This window comes from Stenella coeruleoalba, assembly GCF_951394435.1.
Source record: "Stenella coeruleoalba genome assembly, chromosome: 4".
Taxonomy (NCBI): domain Eukaryota; kingdom Metazoa; phylum Chordata; class Mammalia; order Artiodactyla; family Delphinidae; genus Stenella; species Stenella coeruleoalba.
In genome coordinates, this window is record NC_137149.1 from 112,221,286 (window position 1) to 112,240,872 (window position 19,587).

Here is a 19,587-nt window from a genome sequence, read left to right on the forward strand (position 1 = left end):
GTAGGTAAACTGTAGTATTTTAGAAGGTAATCAACTATAATTTTTTAATGCAAAAGGTTTCTAAAAAGTGCCTCAATAAAATTAAAAGAACCTATAATGGAAAACAATCTGAAAAAACTGAATGACTGAATCACTTTGCTGTACACCTGAAACACTGTAAATCAACTATACTTCAATTAAAAAAAATTAAAAGAGTCAATAAAGGAAAGTTTAGTTTCTGGCCTAAATACGATTAGAGATAATGGCATATTATGATGGGAAATTTCCACCCTAGACAAAGCAGACATACTTTGCTTTCTGCCAGTACCTGACAAGCTACCTAAAAAATGCCTTCTAAGCATGGCCATCAGTTGGCATGCAAAACCTCATTCTTCTACTCTGATAGTTGTGTATTAAGTGTGCATACGCAACATATATAGATATAATGATATATAAGCAATCTGGGGAAAGATGGAAGGGCATCAGACCGCTAAATAATGGCTTACTTTTGAAACTTGGGTACAAAGTCCCATGACAGGAAAAGTTACTTACCATTAGGATCTTCCCAGTCTTTATATCGCTTCTTATACTGAGCTAATCGTTCATCTGTCTGTGCTCCCATTGGCTTAGCCAGGTTTCTAAATGTCTTGGGATTAGTAAGATCTACCTCCTAAAATACAAAACGAAACCCAATTCCAAATTACTATACATCCTCTATTCTCACCAATGTAGACACAGTGGCTATAGCAATGATGATCTGTAAATGTGCTAGTATCTATGGGGTCACACCAGCAGAACTGGACTCCAAGACAATGCCATGCACCTACTGGTTATCCATATTTTATGGACAGGCACATGGCAGTTTGTTAATTGGTTTGGCTTGAAGACAACTGTTTTGGAAATTAAGTGTTCACAGAGGAAGGCACTCAGGATCCAGGTTTGGAGATGAGGAATAAGAGGGAAAACTGTTCCCAGTCTTGGCAAGGGCACAGCAGGAGACTTTGGACTCAAAAGCTCCAATTCATCTTTATCCTCTGTCACCCACATAACTGGAGGATCAAATCTCCTTTTTGTTCTCTTCCCCTCTCCCCCATTTCACTCCAACTTCACTTCTGAGCATTTTCTTCCTAGAGGTGAAAGGGAAGTGAAATAAACTAGAGCACTCAGTAATTTGTTCACCTCCAAAAGACAACATCATACCAGATCAAGTGACTCCAAATGAGATGGTTTCTTTCAGTCTACCAGAGATTATTTTAAAAGCTCATTTCTAGCTGACCTAATTCATGTATTTAAAAGGAAACCAAAATTTACCTCCTGAGGGTTTTAAAAGTAGAAATTTGAAGTACATACCCATGGGATACGTAATTTGTGTCATTTCTATAGGGCATCATGGCCCACCAATTTTGCCAACTTATATTTTAAAAGTCTTGAACAGGAGAAACTGATCCACATTACCAATATAAGTCAAGTTAGTATTTGTCCTCTGAAAATCTACATGTAAAATACCTCATTCACACTTTTTTTGGTTATTTCAACAAAGATTAAAAGTATTTACTAAGAACCGGGCATTGCTCTAGAGCAGCGGTCCCCAACCTTTTTGGCACCAGGGACCGTTTTCATGGAAGACAATTTTTCCAAGGCCCGGTGGGGGGGAGGATGGTTTTGGGATGATTCAAGCGCATTACATTTATTGTGTACTTTACTTCTATTATTATTACATCAGCTCCACCTCAGATCATCAGGCATCAGATCCTGGGGGCTGGGGACCCCTTCTCTAGAGGTTGGAACTTAAGAGCTACATAAGATAGTCTTTGTTTTTAAGGACCTCATAGTTGAGTACGGTCAGACAAAAATCATGACTACAACATGCTGTAAAAGAAAGCAGCATGATACAGCTACAAGGCAGTGTGGGAACAGAGGAAGAAGGAAGAGGACAGAAGGCTCCCCGGAGGTATACTGGAGTGTGTCCTGCAGGATGAAATACAGCTAGCCAGAGGAACCTGTCAGCAGGAGAGAAGATGGGCATGGGCATGGGGAGAAGTGCAGGCAGGGAGAGCAGCACAGGCAGAGCTGCTGAGAGAGAACGGGGTAGCCCAGGACAGCGGTTCTCGAAGCACAGGAGGGAGATCTATGTATCAGCTACTTTGTGAAGGGTGCTATACCGAGGTTCTAAAATTCTCTCCAAATTGTGATGATGATTTATGCAATAATTTAAAACTGAGGAATGACTCAATTAGATTTGTTCCTGCTGGCTGCAGTGTAGAGGACAGTGACATCCTCCAGTGGATACAAATTTATTAGCACTTTAGGAAATTCAATAGATATCATGAATCCAAGAAGTTCATCAAGTATCCAAACTTTGTACAAGTCTAAGCTAAAGCTCTTCTCATCTTCTTGGGAGTAAGTCCCCTTTGAGAACTTAAACTATAAAGCATATAAATCATTTCAGCCACTGCATTATCTTTTAATTACTTTCGAGAATGTGTTCCACTTTCACAAAATGATTTGAAATTTACCTCTGAGTCGTAATCTGCAAGGATCCAGGGGAAGACAGGATACTGCATGAGGTCATTATATGATCTGCCAGCCAAAGTGTTCAAGTGCATCAAATACTGAAAGTTGCTGATTTCACCTCTCTTGGGAAAGATAAATAGATTCATTTTAAAGCAATCAAATATTTCTGCTACATTCAATTTTAAAAATTTATATGCAAAATGAGGTAAAGGATAATTTCTTGCAGATTTCAGAATAAAGCATTTTTTTCCCTTAAAAACAAAAACAAAACTTTTTTTCTATGGTATATATTTTATAAATTATTAAAGTACTTTTAACTGTATGACTTATACTTTCTAGCTACAAATTACGAAGGAAGCTTACATTTTCATTGAACTTACCTCCCATCTCTGAGTCACAGACTTCTCTCCAACCAGAGTGCTAAGCAACCCAGATCTAAAAATGATAAATAATAAATTGTAGGCAACATAACTTTAAAAATATGTGTAATTACAAAGCTGAAAATTTTAAGTCAATGGTCCACGAATTTTTCAAACTATGGAGGACAACCTATTAGTGGGTCATGAAATCAGTTTAGGGGGTTGTGAACAGCATTTTGAATTATGAAATAACAGAATCAAATAGAAGAAAATAGAAAACATTGGAAGGCACTACATGCAGGAAGGAAAAATCTCTTCTGTGAATTTTATTGTACTATTTGTAACTAAGTTTGTGTGAGTTGGGATGCAATGTAGTATTTTTTTTTTTTTTTTGCGTTACGCGGGCCTCTCACTGTTGTGGCCCCTCCCATCGCAGAGCACAGGCTCCAGACGCGCAGGCCCAGTGGCCATGGCCCACGGGCCCAGCCGCTCCGTGGCACGTGGGATCCTCCCGGACTGGGTCACGAACCCATGTCCCCTGCATTGGCAGGCGGATTCTCAACCACTGCACCACCGGGGAAGCCCACAATGTAGTATTTTTTACCGTGGGTTACAGAAAATGAGTTTGAAAAACATTGATCTAGTTCAACTTTCTAACCTTTACAATAATTTCTATATAAACTGATCTAAAGACATTAAATTGGAATAACTGATAAGAGTATACAATATTTTGTACATAGTAGGTGCACAGTACATTTCCTAAAAGAGGTGTTGAAAAAGTGAATGAAAATATAAATATTTTATGACAGGAAAGTCACTGCTGTTCAGAAAATTATAGAACATTTTCTATAGCAGATTTTCTAGAATGCTATAAAACCTTAAGGTTATAATATTGATAATTATTAATCTGAAGATTGTGAGTTGACCACTGAACAAGTAGGAAAGCACTTAACTATATATTTTATTGTCTGAAAGGAAATTAAGAGATTTGTAAACCTTAGTTCATAAACATATCTAGGTCAAAGGTACAGATACCACTTTTCACTTCCAGATAAATTCTTCCCTTCAGGCAAATTGAATGCATAGGGTACTCTCCCTGGAAAAAGAGCTATGATCATTCCTCAACATTGTAGGAAAGGGAACAATTGAAAAGAAGATTAAAGTTGGGAATGAATTTCTGCTTCTTGTCTTTGAGTTTTCAATAGTTCTTCAAGAACTGCCAACTCAGCACAGACAGTAGTAAGAACAATGAAATAGCAAGCTGAAGATTATCTAGGCAAGCAAAAGTACTAGCAATTTGCTTACAACTAGAAAAAAGGCTTAGTATGCTTTAAGGGAGCCTTTCACTTCCTATATTTATCTTAACAGCAACACAAACGATTAGGAATAGAACAGGTTTCTAAGGTTAACAAAAGCATATAAGCAGCATTTGTAAATCTCAGCTAAAGAAAAATAAAAGCAGTAAGTTAAAGAGAAATACACAAATTAATATATTTAGACACATATAGATTGAAATAAAATTTTATTTACAAATTACAGAATCCCCAGAAGTTTTAAGTTATTTTCTTGCATGTTGTTAATAATTAATTTGTAGCCCCAAAGCACTGCTTCTTTTTCTTTTGAATTTTATTTATTTTTTTATACAGCAGGTTCTTATTAGTTATCTATTTTATACATATTAGAGTATATATGTCCATCCCAATCTCCCAATTCATCCCACCCACCCCGGCTCTGCCCTCTTGGTGTCCATACATTTGTTCTCTACATCTGTGTCTCTATTTCTGCTTTGCAAACTGGTTCATCTGTACCATTTTTCTAGATTCTACATATATGCGTTAATATACAATATTTGTTTTTCACTTTAGTTTGCTTCCATGTCTTGGCTATTGAAAACAGTGTGGCAATGAACACTGGGTGCATGTGTCTTTTTGAATTAAGGTTTCCTCTAGGTATATGCCCAGTAGTGGGACTGCTGGGTCATATGGTAGTTCTATTTTCAGGAACCTCCATAGTGGCTGTATCAATTTACATTCCCACCAACAGTGCAAGAGGGTTCCCTTTTCTCCACACCCTCTGCAGTTTTTCTTGTTTGTAGATTTTCTGATGATGCCCATTCTAACTGGTGTGACGTGATACCTCACTGTAGTTTTCATTTGCATTTCTTTAATAATTAGTGATGTTGAGCAGCTTTTCATTTGTCTGTTAGCCATCTGTATGTCTTCTTTGGAGAAATGTCTATTTAGGTCTTCTGCCCAATTTTTTGATTAGGTTGTTTGTTTTTTTAATATTGAGCTGCATGAGCGGCTTATATATTTTGGAGATTAATCTTTTGTCTGCTGATTTGTTTGCAAATATTTTCTCCCATTCTAAGCGTTGTCTTTTCATCTTGTTTACAGTTTCCGTTACTGTACAAAAGCTTTTAAGTTTCACTAGGTCCCATTTGTTTATTTTTATTTCCATTACTCTAGGAGGTGGGTCAAAAAAGATCTTGCTGTGATTTATGTCAAAGAGTGTTGTTATTCCTATGCTTTCCTCTATGAGTTTAATAGTGTCTGGTCTTACATTTAGGTCTTTAATCCACTTTGAGTTTATTTTTGTGTATGGTGATAGGGATTGTTCTAATTTCATTCTTTTACATGTAGTCCAGTTTCCCCAGCACCACTTACTGAAGAGGCTGTCTTTTCTCCATTATATATTCTTGCCTCTTTTATCAAAGATAAGGTGACTGTATGTGCATGGTTTTATCTCTGGGCTTTCTATCCTGTTCCATTGATCTATATTTCTGTTTTTGTGCCAGTACCGTACTGTCTTGATTACTGTGGCTTTGTAGTATCCTCTGAGGTCAGGGAGCCTGATTCCTCCAGCTCCATTTTGCTTTCTCAAGATCGCTTTGGCTATTCGGGGCCTTTGTGTTTCCATACAAATTGTGAATTTTTTTGTTCTAGTTCTGTGAAAAATGCCATTGGTAGCTTGATAGGGATTGCATTGAATTTGCAGATTGCTTTGGGTAGTATAGTTATTTTCACAATGTTGATTCTTCCAATCCAAGAACATGGTATATCTCTACATCTGTTGGTGTCATCTTTGATTTCTTTCATCAGTGTCTTACAGTTTTCTGAGTACAGGTCTTTTACCTCCTTAGGTAGGTTTATTCCTAGGTATTTTATTCTTTTTGTTGCAGTGGTGAATGGGATTGTTTCCTTAATTTCCCCTTCTGATCTTTTGTTGTTAAGTGTATAGGAATGCAAGAGATTTCTGTGTATTAATTTTGTATCCTGCAACTTTTACCAAATTCATTGATTAGCTCTAGCAATTTTCTGGTGGCATCTTTAGGATTCTGTATGTATAGTATCATGTCATCTGCAAACAGTGACAGTTTTACTTCTTCTTTTCCAATTCGTATTCCTCTAATTTCTTTTTCTTCTCTTATTGCCATGGCTAGGACTTCCAAAACAATGTTGAATAACAGTGGTGAGAGTGGACATCCTTGTCTTGTTCCTGATCTTAGAGGAAATGCTTTCAGTTTTTCACCATTGAGAATGATGTTTGCTGTGGGTTTGTCGTATATGGCCTTTGTTACGTTGAGGTAGGTTCCCTCTATGCCCACTTTCTGGAGAGGTTTTATCATAAATGAGTGTTGAATTTTGTCAAAAGCTTTTTCTATGTCTATTGAGATGATTATATGGTTTTTATTCTTCAATTTGTTAATACAGTGTATCAAATTGATTGATTTGCATATATTGAAGAATTCTCGCATCCCTGGGATAAATCCCACTTGATCATGGTGTATGATCCTTTTAATGTGCTGATGGATTCTGTTTGCTAGAATTCTGTTAAGGATTTTTGCATCTATATTCATCAGGGATATTGGTCTATAATTTTTTTTTTTTTGTAGTATCTCTGTCTGGTTTTGGTATCAGGGTGATGGTGGCCTTGTAGAATGAGTTTGGGAGTGTTCCTTCCTCTGCAATTTTTTTGAAGAGTTTAAGAAGGATGGGTGTTAGCTCTTCTCTAAATATTTGACAGAATTCACCTGTGAAGCCATCTGGTCCTGGACTTTTGTTTGTTGGAAGATTTTAAATCACAGTTTCAATTTCATTACTTGTGATTGGTCTGTTCATATTTTCTATTTCTTCCTGGTTCAGTCTCGGAAGGTTATACCTTTCTAAGAATTTGTCCATTTCTTCCAGGTTGTCCATTTTATTGGCATAGAGCTGCTTGCAGTAGTCTCTTATGATTCTTTGTATTTCTGCGGTGTCCATTGTAACTTTTCCTTTTTCATTTCTAAGTTTATTGATTTGAGTTCTCTCCCTCTTTTTCCTGATGAGTCTGGCTAATGGTTTATCAATTTTGTTTATCTTCTCAAAGAACCAGCTTTTAGTTTTATTGATCTTTGCTACTGTTTTCTTTGTTTCTATTTCATTTATTTCTGCTCTGATCTTTATGATTTCTTTCCTTCTCCTAACTTTGGGTTTAATTTGTTCTTCTTTCTCTAGTTGCTTCAGGTGTAAGGTTAGATTGTTTATTTGAGATATTTCTTGTTTCTTGAGGTAGGACTGTATTGCTATAAACTTCTGTCTTAGAACTGCTTTTGCTGCATCCCATAGGTTTTGGATCATCGTGTTTTTGTTGTCAGTGGACTCCAGGTATTTTTTGATTTCCTCTTTGATTTCTTCAGTGATCTCTTGGTTATTTAGTAATGTATTGTTTAGCCTCCATGTGTCTGTGTTATGTTTTTTCCCTGTAATTTATTTCTAATCTCATAGCATTGTGGTCGGAAAAAATGCTTGATATGATTTCAATTTTCTTAAATTTACCAAGGCTTGATTTGTGACCCAAGATTTGATCTATCCTGGAGAATGTTCCATGTGCACTTGAGAAGAAAGTGTAATCTGCTGTTTTTGGATGGAATGTCCTATAAATATCAATTAAATCCATCTGGTCTCTTGTGTCTTTTAAAGCTTGTGTTTCCTTATTAATCTTCTGTCTGGATGATCTGTCCATTGGTGTAGTTGAGGTGTTAAAGTCCCCCACTATTATTGTGTTACTGTCAATTTCCTCTTTTATAGCTTTTAGCATTTGCCTTATGTATTGAGGTACTCCTATGCTGGGTGCATATATATTTATAATTGTTACATCTTCTTCATGGATTTATCCCTTGATCATTATGTAGTATCCTTCCTTGTCTCTTGTAACATTATTTTAAAGTGTATTTTATCTGATATGAGTATTGCTACTCCAGCTTTCTTTTGATTTCCATTTGCATGGAATATCTTTTTCCATTCCCTCACTTTCAGTCTGTATGTGTCCCTAGGTCTGAAGTGGGTCTCTTGTAGACAGCATATATATGGGTCTTGCTTTTGTATCCATTCAGCGAGCCTGTGTCTTTTGGTTGGAGCATTTAATCCATTCACATTTAAGGTTATTATCAATATGTATGTTCCTATTATCATTTTCTTAATTGTTTTGGGTTTGTTTGTAGGTCCTTTTCTTCTCTTGTTTTTCCCACTTAGAGAAGTCCCTTTAGCATTTGTTGTAGAGCTGGTTTGGTGGTGCTGAATTCTCTTAGCTTTGCTTGTCTGTAAAGCTTTTGATTTCTCCATTGAATCAGAATGAGTTCCTTGCTGGGTAGAGTAATCTTGGTTGTAGGTTCTTCCCTTTCATCACTTTAAATATATTGTGCCACTCCCTTGTGGCTTGTAGAGTTTCTGCTGAGAAATCAGCTGTTAACCTTATGGGAGTTCCCTTGTATGTTACTTGTCATTTTTCCCTTGTTGCTTTTAATAATTTTTGTCTTTAATTTTTGTCAATTTGATTACTATGTGTCTTGGTGTTCTCCTTGGGTTTATCCTGCCTGGGACTCTCTGTGCTTCCTAGATTTGCTATTTTCTTGCCCAAGTTCAGGAAGTTTTTGACTATAACCTCTTCAAATATTTTCTTGGTTCCTTTCTCTCTCTCTTCTTCTGGGACACCTATAATGCAAATGTTGATGCATTTAATGTTGTCCCAGAGGTCTCTTAGGCTGTCTTTATTTCTTTTCATTCTTTTCCCTTTATTCTGTTCCCCGGCAGTGAATTCCACCATTCTGTCTTCCAGGTCACTTACCCATTCTTCTGCCTCAGTTATTCTGCTATTGATTCCTTCTAGTATATTTTTCATTTCAGTTATTGTATTGTTCATCTCTGTTTGTCTGTTCTTTAATTCTTTTAGGTGTTTGTTCTTCAATTCTTCTAGGTCTTTGTTAAACATTTCTTGCGTCTTCTCGATCTTTGCTGCCATTCTTTTTCCGAGGTCCTGGATCATCTTCACTATCATTATTCTGAATTCTTTTTCTGGAAGGTTGCCTAGGTCCACTTCATTTAGTTGTTTTTCTGGGGTTTTGTCTTGTTCCTTCATGTGGCACATAGTCCTTTGCCTTTTCATTTTGTCTATCTTTCTGTGAATGTGGCTTTCTTTCCACAGGCTGCAGGATTGTAGTTCTTCTTGCTTCTGCTGTCTACTGCTTCTTTTCTAATGGATTATAAAGGGCTACCAGTTCCTGAGTACCCGAAAATGAAGCTAGGTATACAGATTCTTGAAATGGCTTTATCATCCAAAAGACTTCCTAAGATTAAAAGCAGCTGAAAAGAGCACAAAGGAACCACTGATAGGTTTGAACACAAAAAAACAGAAGTTTATTTTTAAATGTAAGAAAAAAAAATTAAGAGAAAATTTGGCAATTTGTAACAAATATGACAAGCAAAGGGATAATATGCTATTACCAAAAAATCTCATGCACATTGATAATAAGGATTCAGAGGAAATGTTAACTAGACTTACTGAGGTGGTCATTTCACAATATATACAAAATTGAATTATTATATTGTTCACCTAAAACTAATGTAATGTCAATTATATCTGGAAAAAAAAAAAAAACTACAAAAAAACCCAAACTGCCACCACCACCAATAAAGAACTCAGTGGAAAAAAATGGGCAAAAGTTACAGATAACTCATAAATGATAATTTTAAATGGCTAACAAATATATACAGAGCTCAAGATTTCTAATATGAAAAGAAATGCACATTTAAAAACAAAACATCTTTAAACATCGGTAAAAGTGAAAAAGTAAATATAAAAAGCTGGTATCTATTGAGATAAGCTAACTTATCCACTATCGGTGGAATATAGATGTGTATAATTTTTATAGAAATCTAGTTGGTTTTGCATATTAAGAGTCTTAAAATTCATACTATTTTACTACGGGAATTTTATCCTAAAAAAATAATGAGGTATCACATTTCCATTATTATAACAGGGAAACCTGATAAAGATGAAATATCCAAGAACAAGAGAATGCTTTATACATATGATGAAGGGCTAGTAAATAAAGGCAAAGTTTCTAAAGAATTTTTTTAAAACCAGGAGGCAATATTTACATATAAGACTGAATAAAAGACGCAGAATAAAAATCTGTGTTTTTAGTATGGACTCAATTGTGCACATAGGAATATATGCATGCTTAAAAGATTAAAGGGAATTGATCAAAATGTGATCAATTTGACACTGATCTGACATGAGCCACCATGCATACATTTTCTTTTTTTTTTTTCTAGTTTTCAGTAGTTAAAATTTTTTGCAAACCCCTGGGGGTTGGGGTGGGGTGGCAGAACACTCATTAAAAATATTAAATAGTACTGTCCAGATAGAAATGATCCAACTGCAGTATTAAACTATAATGTGCAAGAAGCAAGCAACCTACCCCTGCTCCACGCTTGTGTTTGGTCGTTGCCCAGACACAGACTCTGAACTGTCAGTTAGAGATGGCACTACAGCCAAAAACCTGGAAAATTTAAAAACAGTATAAAATTGCAAATGATGTTTCAGTCAGGATCTAATGGGAACTTACAAAAGCATGATTCATTTAGATCTTAATTGCTGCATTTACCCCACCACTACTCAGTAAATGGCAGGCAAAGGGAATATACAATAATTAGAACATTCTTTAACAAAAAAGGGTAGGATGACGGCTTCCAAAGCCAAATATAAAGATCCATAGCAAAATCTGTCATTTTGGATTTTTACATATGCTGCCACATTACTTGAAGAAAAGCCCTGACACACTGAATCACAGGAATTAACTCAACTTAATGATGTCCTAAAGAGTGATTAAAAGCTAAATATTCACATGACAGTCAGTAGTGCTAACAGCTAAACAAATGATAGGACAGAGACATCTCTAACAAATGAAAATATATACATGATAAGAACCTTTATGTGACACTACTATAATTATTTTCAGAGTTGCTCATAATGTCAACATACATTTTTTAAGAGCAAAAAAGAATTGTGGGAAAATTCTTGGAATGAATGTGGACCTTGAACTTGGCATATACACAGACATTTCTCATATAAAGACAATCTCATCTCCTTGCCACAGGTTCTAGTTGGGAAGAGCAGATAATTTATTAACACCGAAAGCAATATCACCTTTAGAAATTCATAAGATAGGTAACTAAAATTTCAGTCATTTACTTAGCTCTTCCCAATCAACATCCACAGGCACTTTATTTGAAGAAACTCCCTCATTTCCCTCGTGCTCACAGGTAGTATTACTGTACTGCAATGATAAGCAATGTTGCTTGGTATTAGTTATTCCTCACTTGAAATACAAAACTTCTCTAATAGAGGGATTGCCAGGATCTACACCACTCTTCAAAGAATAAGAGGGCTCTCCTATTATATTATGATAAGTTCATAAAAGCCTTACTATTCACATGCCAACAGAAGTATTTTGAAGCACATGGAAATATACTATTTTTCTTTTATAAGATAAAATTTAAACACAGTTTACCAAAAATGAAATATGGTTAGATTACATCATCTGCTTTACTTGGCTATGCTACTTTTTCAAGAATGAAGGTATCCAACTTCTCTTCCAAAGTCAGCAAAGTTTCATATGAATACAAATTCTAAGGAAACTCAGGCTCTGCATTCAATAGCAAGGTATGACACTGTCTTCATTTTGGTAAATATGAAAGAAGCCTATTTTGAATCTGAAGTATTATTTTTTTAAGCTCCAGTTTCATCATCCTTTTACACTGAGAGACATGGGACTTTATCACTAAGGTGGCTTTTGATGATATCTACTACAAGTTACCAGAAAGAAAAATGTGATTTCAAAATAGAATAGCATCAGAAGAATCACATTTCAAGAGGCTGGCAAAAATGAAACAAACATTTTCTTCAAAGAAGTTAATTCATGGATTTAACAGATTTTTAAAAAACTAGCTGAACTGGCAATGCTTTACCTCCCATTTCTTCCCATGACAGCATTATGAAGTATTTCTAATAAACAATACCTTTGATAGACTTTGTTTCTAATTCCTTTTTGAAAAGCAAGGAGGTAATTCCGTCCATCTCCAGAGAAAACTTCCACAGCAATAGGCTGAAATGATCAGAGAGAAAAACATTAAGAAAAAACACAAATAGGGTTATATATTAACTTTTCCACTATGAATTTCTATAATGCTGAAGAATTAACTTGTTGACTGAAGAACATTTTTAGAGTCATGAATTCCCAGCAAATTAAATTACACAATAAACAGTGCCAGTTTATTCTGCTCAATTTGTTTCTAAAAACGTTAACAGAATAATGGTAAAATAATTATAAAATTTTGTAAATTTATAGTGAGAATGCAATTTTTATATACAAAGAAAATTATAATATAAATTTGGATAGCTATAGGGAAAGATGGATAACAACATATCACTCAAAGTTTTAGGTTTTTTTTTTTATTAAGAAGGGGGATGTATTGTAAAGTTATGCACCCATGTGACATGAGCTTGTCTATCATACAACCAAATCTAATACTCTAAGGAATAATGTGGATCCTATCATGTATACATCCTCTAAGTAAAGGAACCTGACAAAACATTGTTTACTACTAAATCAACCCACCTGTAGGAGATACCTCCTTTTATGAACTTCCTTGATATCTTCATAGGCAAAAATGCTGCATGTTCTCTTGAGTTGACTGGGGCCTTGCCTGGCTCCTCTAGGGATAATTGGCTCATGCATACTATAGGCAGCCCAGAGAAAGGAGATAATAAAAACACAGCAAGAGGTAAACTCACTGTTCAATAAAGAGTGTGTTATTTTCAACATGTGAAGAGAAGCAGGAATCGATATATCTGAATATTTAGTTCAAAAAAGACTTACCTTTAAGAGAATAATTTGGTAGCTATTCAGTATACCAGAAACCCCCTTTGATGAATATAACTTTAAAAAAATACTATTCATGCTGTCAGGGCTTATTTTTCAGGCACAGCTGGCAAGTGCCAAGGCCTATATTCTTTTAGGCGGGCCAAGAAAATGTTTTAATTTCTTTTAAAATCAAGAGAAAAAACAACTTTTTTTTGTTGTTGTTGTGGTATGCGGGCCTCTCCCTGCTGTGGCCTCTCCCGCTGCGGAGCAACAGGCTCCGGACGCGCAGGCTCAGCGGCCATGGCTCACGGGCACAGCTGCTCCGTGGCACATGGGATCCTCCCGGACCAGGGCACGAACCCATGTCCCCTGAATCGGCAGGCGGACTCTCAACCACTGCGCCACCAGGGAAGCCCAAAAAACTGAATTTTTAGGTAGAAGAAAATGTTTAAATATATAATATGAATATATTCATCTTTAAACCAACACAGTCAGAAAAACATCATTTTAGGTATCTTTATATGTAGGAAGAGGACCGTAAAAGTCATAATGTGGCCCTGACTGCTACTGAAAGTAATTATTTGAAATATCTCCTAGCAATGAAGATGACCATGTCCACATTCACAGTGCATGTTAGGTGTTCAAAATGTTAAAAGAAGAGAAGAGCATGTTGATTTTCTAAGCTTTAAGCTTTTTCATCTTCCTTTGGGCTTTGTCTGTCTCTGGGTTTTCCATTACCCACTATCACGTCCATCATAGGGCTGGCAGAAGAAAAGGAAGATGGATAAACTCAGTTAATTCCTGCCTGTGCTTCAGTCACACTGCTTCTAGGGTACTCAGAGGACATGGATACTTTTACATTTGTTAGAGTATTATATAACTGCCTGTATGTTCTCTACAACTGTGTTCGCACTGAAATTTGAAAAAAAGAACAATTTACAAATTCATAATAACTTTATAAATATATAGATTATAATACAAGGAACTTGTATTATATCTAGTGCTATTAAATGCATAGCAATAAATTTTATTTAGTTTTCGTTTTGATAAATAAGGTAAATTTGTCTCTTATAGCCTTGAAATAACTATTACTCTGGTGAATATTTAATGATGGATGCACAAAAACTGAGAGATAACATTACTTGAAACACAATTTTTGCATTAAAAAAAACTATGTAGGACTTTCCTCGTGGCACAGTGGTTAAGAATCCGTGTGCCAAACAGGGGACGCAGTTTTGAGCCCTGGTCTGGGAAGATCCCACATGCTGCAGAGCAACTAAGCCCGTGTGCTACAACTACTGAGCCTGCGCTCTAGAGCCTGTGAGCCACAACTACTGAGCCTGCGTGCCACAACTACTGAAGCCTGCGCACCTAGAGCCCATGCTCCGCAACAAGAGAAGCCACTGCAGTGAGAAGCCTGCGCACCACAACGAAGAGTAGCCCCCGCTCGCCGCAACTAGAGAAAGCCTGCGGCGCAGCAATGAAGACCCAATGCAGCCAAAAAAAAAAGAAAAAAAGCAAACAAACCCATGTAGATGTATTGCTTTCTAAAGATAGCTGTACTTTGTATCTCTTCATTCACTTACTTTGGAGGTAAGGTTTCAATATCTCTTATTTCCCTGGTTGCTGTCATTGTAAATCCGTCAATCACATAAAAATGCTCTTTACCAAAAAGAAGTAGCCCTTCACTGGTATCTAGGCCCTGGACTCGAGCACAGCGGTACATGTGTTGGATCTAAAAAGAAAACCATAAACATTCATTAATATAGTTTTTAAAAATCAGGTAATTTCTGTTTTTGATATAAATGAAGCAAAATGTCTTTAAACATGGATTTAATGGGCAAACAAGATTTTATGAAGATGTCACTCTGTGATGGCATCCCCTGAGCTAAGCATATTAACCAGAGTTTAAGCATATTAAAAAGAATAGCTAAGATTGCAGTCTGAGTTGCAGCTGACTTTAGTAAAAGGAAACAACCATTACTCATATCCATCCACCCAATCCACTTATCCTAATATTCACTGATTACTAACTCCGTGCTAGGCACATGTGTACTAGGCTCTACAGTCAATGAACAAGTTAGAAAAGGAAGGAGACAGACACAAACTTTGCAGGAAAGAGAATTGAGGCATACATGCGAGGAGATTAGGATTGTGCCCTGGGCCAGGCAGGATGATACAGAGTGAAAAAGGTATGCAGAGCCTGACAATCCTGAGTGAATTCCCAGTTCTGTTGTTTAACTATAGATTTGGTCAAATTTCTTAATGTTTCTGGGCTTCTGTGTCTTCATATAAGTTTCAAATATACTTCATTGGTTTGTCATGAGAGTTAGTGAGACAATGTACATAATCACGTTAGGAATTGTTGGCTGTCTTCTCTTCCACATAGCTTACTTTCCTCTTTTTCCATAACAACCCCTGGAACTGGAGTTGTGGAATTTGTCTCTATTTGCTCTCCACTGGAGTCTGCCTGCCTGGCAGCCTGTTGTGCCATTGTAAAAAGCCAAACTTGGCAGAAGTTGCATTTTCCTCATAGAAGGAAGGACTTGCTAAATCTCTCAACGTTAGCAGTGTTTTCTTTCCAACAGGCAGGATCTAGTCCTTAGTAAAAATTCTTTCTTGCACTCAGTTCAACACGAATCAAGGAAAAAAAATCAGCAATTAAATCAGAGTCAAACAAATGTCAAATAAATGTCAGTCTAAATACACCTCCTTCACTATTCAAACTTAAAGCAATTAGAGCAAAACCTGTACTCATGAGTTTAAAAAGTTAAAAAAATGACAGCATCAGAAAATAGATTTTCTAAAATATGCAAATATAAGTTAATTTTCATCACCACATCTGAACTACTTCAATAATAAAAACTTAGAATGTTACAGGAGAAAAACTGACATACTTTTCAAATAACTCTATTGTAATAATACACACAGAAAAAAATGTTTATTTCATAAGTGCATAGCTTGATGAATTTTCAAATGCTTAAAATATGATGCAACCAGCATCCAGATCAAGAAACAGAACATTCCCAAGACCCTAGAAGCCTCTCTTGTACTTCCTTCAGATCTAATGGACTTTTATAGTTACATACTTTTTTCTTTTTATGTTTTCATTTAAGATTAATCAGGCCATATATTTGAACAGAATTTAAAAAATTAAACCCTAATTTCTAGTTACTATTTCTTAGTGGATAAGATTTCAAGTGTTATACCAAGATCTAATATAATAGGCAAAACAACCTTTAAAAAGGTGATACTCACTATACATTCAATTCATTCATTCCTTTACTCATTTATCCCTTTATTTATTCAACCAATCACTCCTTCATTCAAGGTTTACTGAGTTTCTATCAGGTGAGTGAAACTGTGTAAAGCACTGGGACAGAAATAAGAAACAGTGCCTGCCTCAAAAGAGCTCACTATCTAGGTGAAGAGACAGACACAGGAACAAATAATAATAACATGATAAAATGAGTGATATATATAAGGTGCTATAAAAGCATAGAGGAGGGTGTCTAACTAAGCCTGAGCTGGCAAGACAGTGAAGGAAAGCTTCCTCTGTGTGAGCGTTAAAGACATCCAGATAAATGATGTTGTATCAAATGGGAGTTACTAGGACAGAGGTTATGCAAGTGATGGAAAGAGGGGCATTTAGGCAGAGAACACAATGAGTAAAGCGCAGAGTAAAGAAATATCATGGATGTACCGAACTGCAAGGACAAAATGCAAGGGACAAAATGCAGGGGGCTCAGGCTACATGGCAGAGTCAGTAAAGTGAGCCTGGAGGGGTCGCAGGGTATAAGAGGCTGAGAGAAACAGGAAGGCAAAGCAGTCTTTTGTGAATGAAGCAAAGCAGGGGTTAAGTACAAGGCTGGGGATGATGGGCTAGTTGAAGTTGCTTGTGTGGTTACTGGAATTACAGAGGTATAGGAAAAAATACAGGGCCAAATTACCGAATGGGTTGTGTACATGGGTTTGAAACGAGAATTATGGCAAGAGTTGCAGCCTAATGAAGGGTTTAGAGGAAGACAGTGAACTAGGTGTCAACTGTTAATACTATATCTGATGCAACTTCTTGCTGTTCAGCGTGTTCAGAGAGGTCAGAAAACCCTACAGATGACAGACGCAGAGTTTTGAACCCAAAAGGGCACCTAATACTGATTTCACTGCAGAGGCTAAAATACTTACCTTTGGCTGCCAGATAAATACCCTTCAACTAGTCTTGTAAAATGGAAACAAACCACTTAATACAATCCCTCCTTTTCAGAAGTAAGGTACCTTTTCTCCCTCTTCTAATAGGCGCAGCAGGGTGGCATTGTCCGTCTTCTCCTCCTCTTCTATAGAGCTACCCTCAGCAATCTGGTCTTGTAGCTGCTCCTGGGTCTCCTCATCTCCTCCATCAGGTGCAGATCGAGACCGTTTTAGAGGCGGCTTGACCAGTCCTGCAGGGTAAGAGCCAAGAGGGTCATGTGGTCTTGCTGGGGTCATTTGAGAGCCGTTTAGTCTCATGTAGTCCCTCCTCTACATTTCCAATTTGAGATAGTTCTGAAAGGTATGGGGAGGCAGCACAGTTCAGTGGTCAACAGCACAGGCTCTGGAGTTAAACAGCTGCATGACCCTGGAGTATTATTTGTCCCCTCTGAACCTCAGTTTCTCATCTATAAAACCGGGACAAGAATACTATCTATCATGGATACCAGGAGGATTGTTGGAGGACTAAATGAGGTAATTCATGTAAAGTGTTTAGTATCATGCATAATAAATAGTAAATTCTCAGTAAGTGTCAGATGATGATGATAAACAGAGGTCTTATCATAATTAATGGTAAAAGTGGTGATGCTAATGGGCAGGTGTCATTGAGGGGATATCCTCAATAAATGATCAGTCATTATCAGAAACAAAAATTAGGACAGCAAGTTATAAACATGATTATAAGAGATTCCACCTACTTGGAGGGCCCATGAGGACTACTTCAAGACTCATATTACAAGTGGCAGTATGGTCATTCATACATGAATGAATTTGATTAAATCATCAGGTCATAAAGAATAAGAAAACAATTCTTTTAAAAATATAGGGCCAGACAATTTAATGTGCCATGTAAGTTATCATTTTACTGCCTACATTTTGATAATTTTATTGATAATCACAGATGAAATTAAAATCAGCTGATGAAAGTAACCACTGATAACCCAGAGTATGGGAAGCACTCAAAATAAACTCTAAATCTCACATTTAATTTCATATTCTTTAGTTCTGTACCAAAAAAAGTAATGTTGTATCTACCAACGATAGTTACACTAAGAATTTTGGATAAACGTAAATCAGCCTGTTAGAATCCTAGCCTTTGAACACAAGTTATCAGAGGTTCTGCTCTGCCTTGGGAAGAACCTCATTTTCACATGTGAAAGAGTATAATAAATAAACAAGAAAGATCAAGTCTTGCTGAGAATATCCACAAGGCGAAAAGCTTCCAGCTGCTTTATTTTTAGTTTGACGAATCAAAACCTCCAACTCTATGTCTAGCATAGCATCTTGCATATCATAGTAGTGACACCAAAATTTGTGGTTTTAGCTCAATTAGACATTAGGAAAATGAGGCCAAGAGAAGTTAAATGCCAATGACCCAAACACAAGACATCACAAACTCTGTGAATTATACACCTTGGTTATAGCCAGGAAATACAACTTTGGACCCATCTCAATAACTTTGCTGATGCAGTGTCAAGAAATGATAAGGCTGAAAACTTTGTTCAACTAATAAAAGTTTCAGTGATTCTATGAAAATGTTAGATGGATTATGAAATCTTTAGTAATTCATAGTTATCACAGGAGAGAACAGGTATAATGTAATAGGAGAAACCGATCACAACAGCAGATAAATTTTTTTGTTGACATGGTCATATACTGTTAGTTTTTTATCAATGAGATCTGAAAATAATTTTTAATTTAGAGTTCTTAATTTATATTCTAGGGTTTTATCTATAGACTATGCCAAGACTTTTGAATTTATGATAAATCAGAGGCTTAAAAAATTAAAACAATGTACTGATTTACTTATTGAATATTGACTGAATTCCCATTTTGTGCCAGGCATGTGCCAAAATCTATAGAGTAAGAGGAGAAATAATCTCTGCCCCTGAGAAACTTATAATTTAGGAAAACATAAATCAGTGAAAGAAATCACCGAAACTGCTATAAAAGATATGAGCAAAGTGCTACTGGAGGACAGCGGAGTTGGAAAAGCCTTCAGAGGAGGACAGTTTGACCAGTATCTTCAAGACTGGGTAGGTCCAGATCACAAAGAAGCTGTAGCAAGAGGGCAGGGGGCACACATATGCAGAAGTACAAATCAAAAAGTCCATGGCCATTTTAGTCCAATTCATCACCATATGCATGTCTTTCTAGGCTCATAAAGTATAGCTTTGGAATAATCTGTCTTAGCTCATTAGAAGAAAGACCATTATTTCTTACTGTTAGCCAACATGCACTAATGACACATTTAGTGGTTGTTTTAGTTTTATATATATTTATTTAGTTTTCAGGGCCTTA

General features: G+C 36.3%; 1 protein-coding gene across 6 annotated transcripts in view; it reads right to left on the reverse strand.

Moving 5' to 3' along the window:
- The window catches only part of WDFY3 (WD repeat and FYVE domain containing 3), a 266,644-nt gene that overhangs the window by 34,009 nt on the left and 213,048 nt on the right, over positions 1-19,587 (reverse strand). For all 6 annotated transcript variants that reach the window (XM_079921132.1, XM_079921131.1, XM_079921129.1 and 3 more), the window contains 8 exons: positions 17,314-17,477; positions 14,625-14,773; positions 12,793-12,913; positions 12,194-12,279; positions 10,594-10,674; positions 2,874-2,928; positions 2,496-2,615; positions 532-649 (listed from right to left, as the gene is read on the reverse strand). In XM_079921132.1, coding sequence (XP_079777258.1) covers positions 532-649; positions 2,496-2,615; positions 2,874-2,928; positions 10,594-10,674; positions 12,194-12,279; positions 12,793-12,913; positions 14,625-14,773; positions 17,314-17,477 — 894 coding nt within the window. The remainder of the gene's footprint in view (positions 1-531; positions 650-2,495; positions 2,616-2,873; positions 2,929-10,593; positions 10,675-12,193; positions 12,280-12,792; positions 12,914-14,624; positions 14,774-17,313; positions 17,478-19,587) is intronic.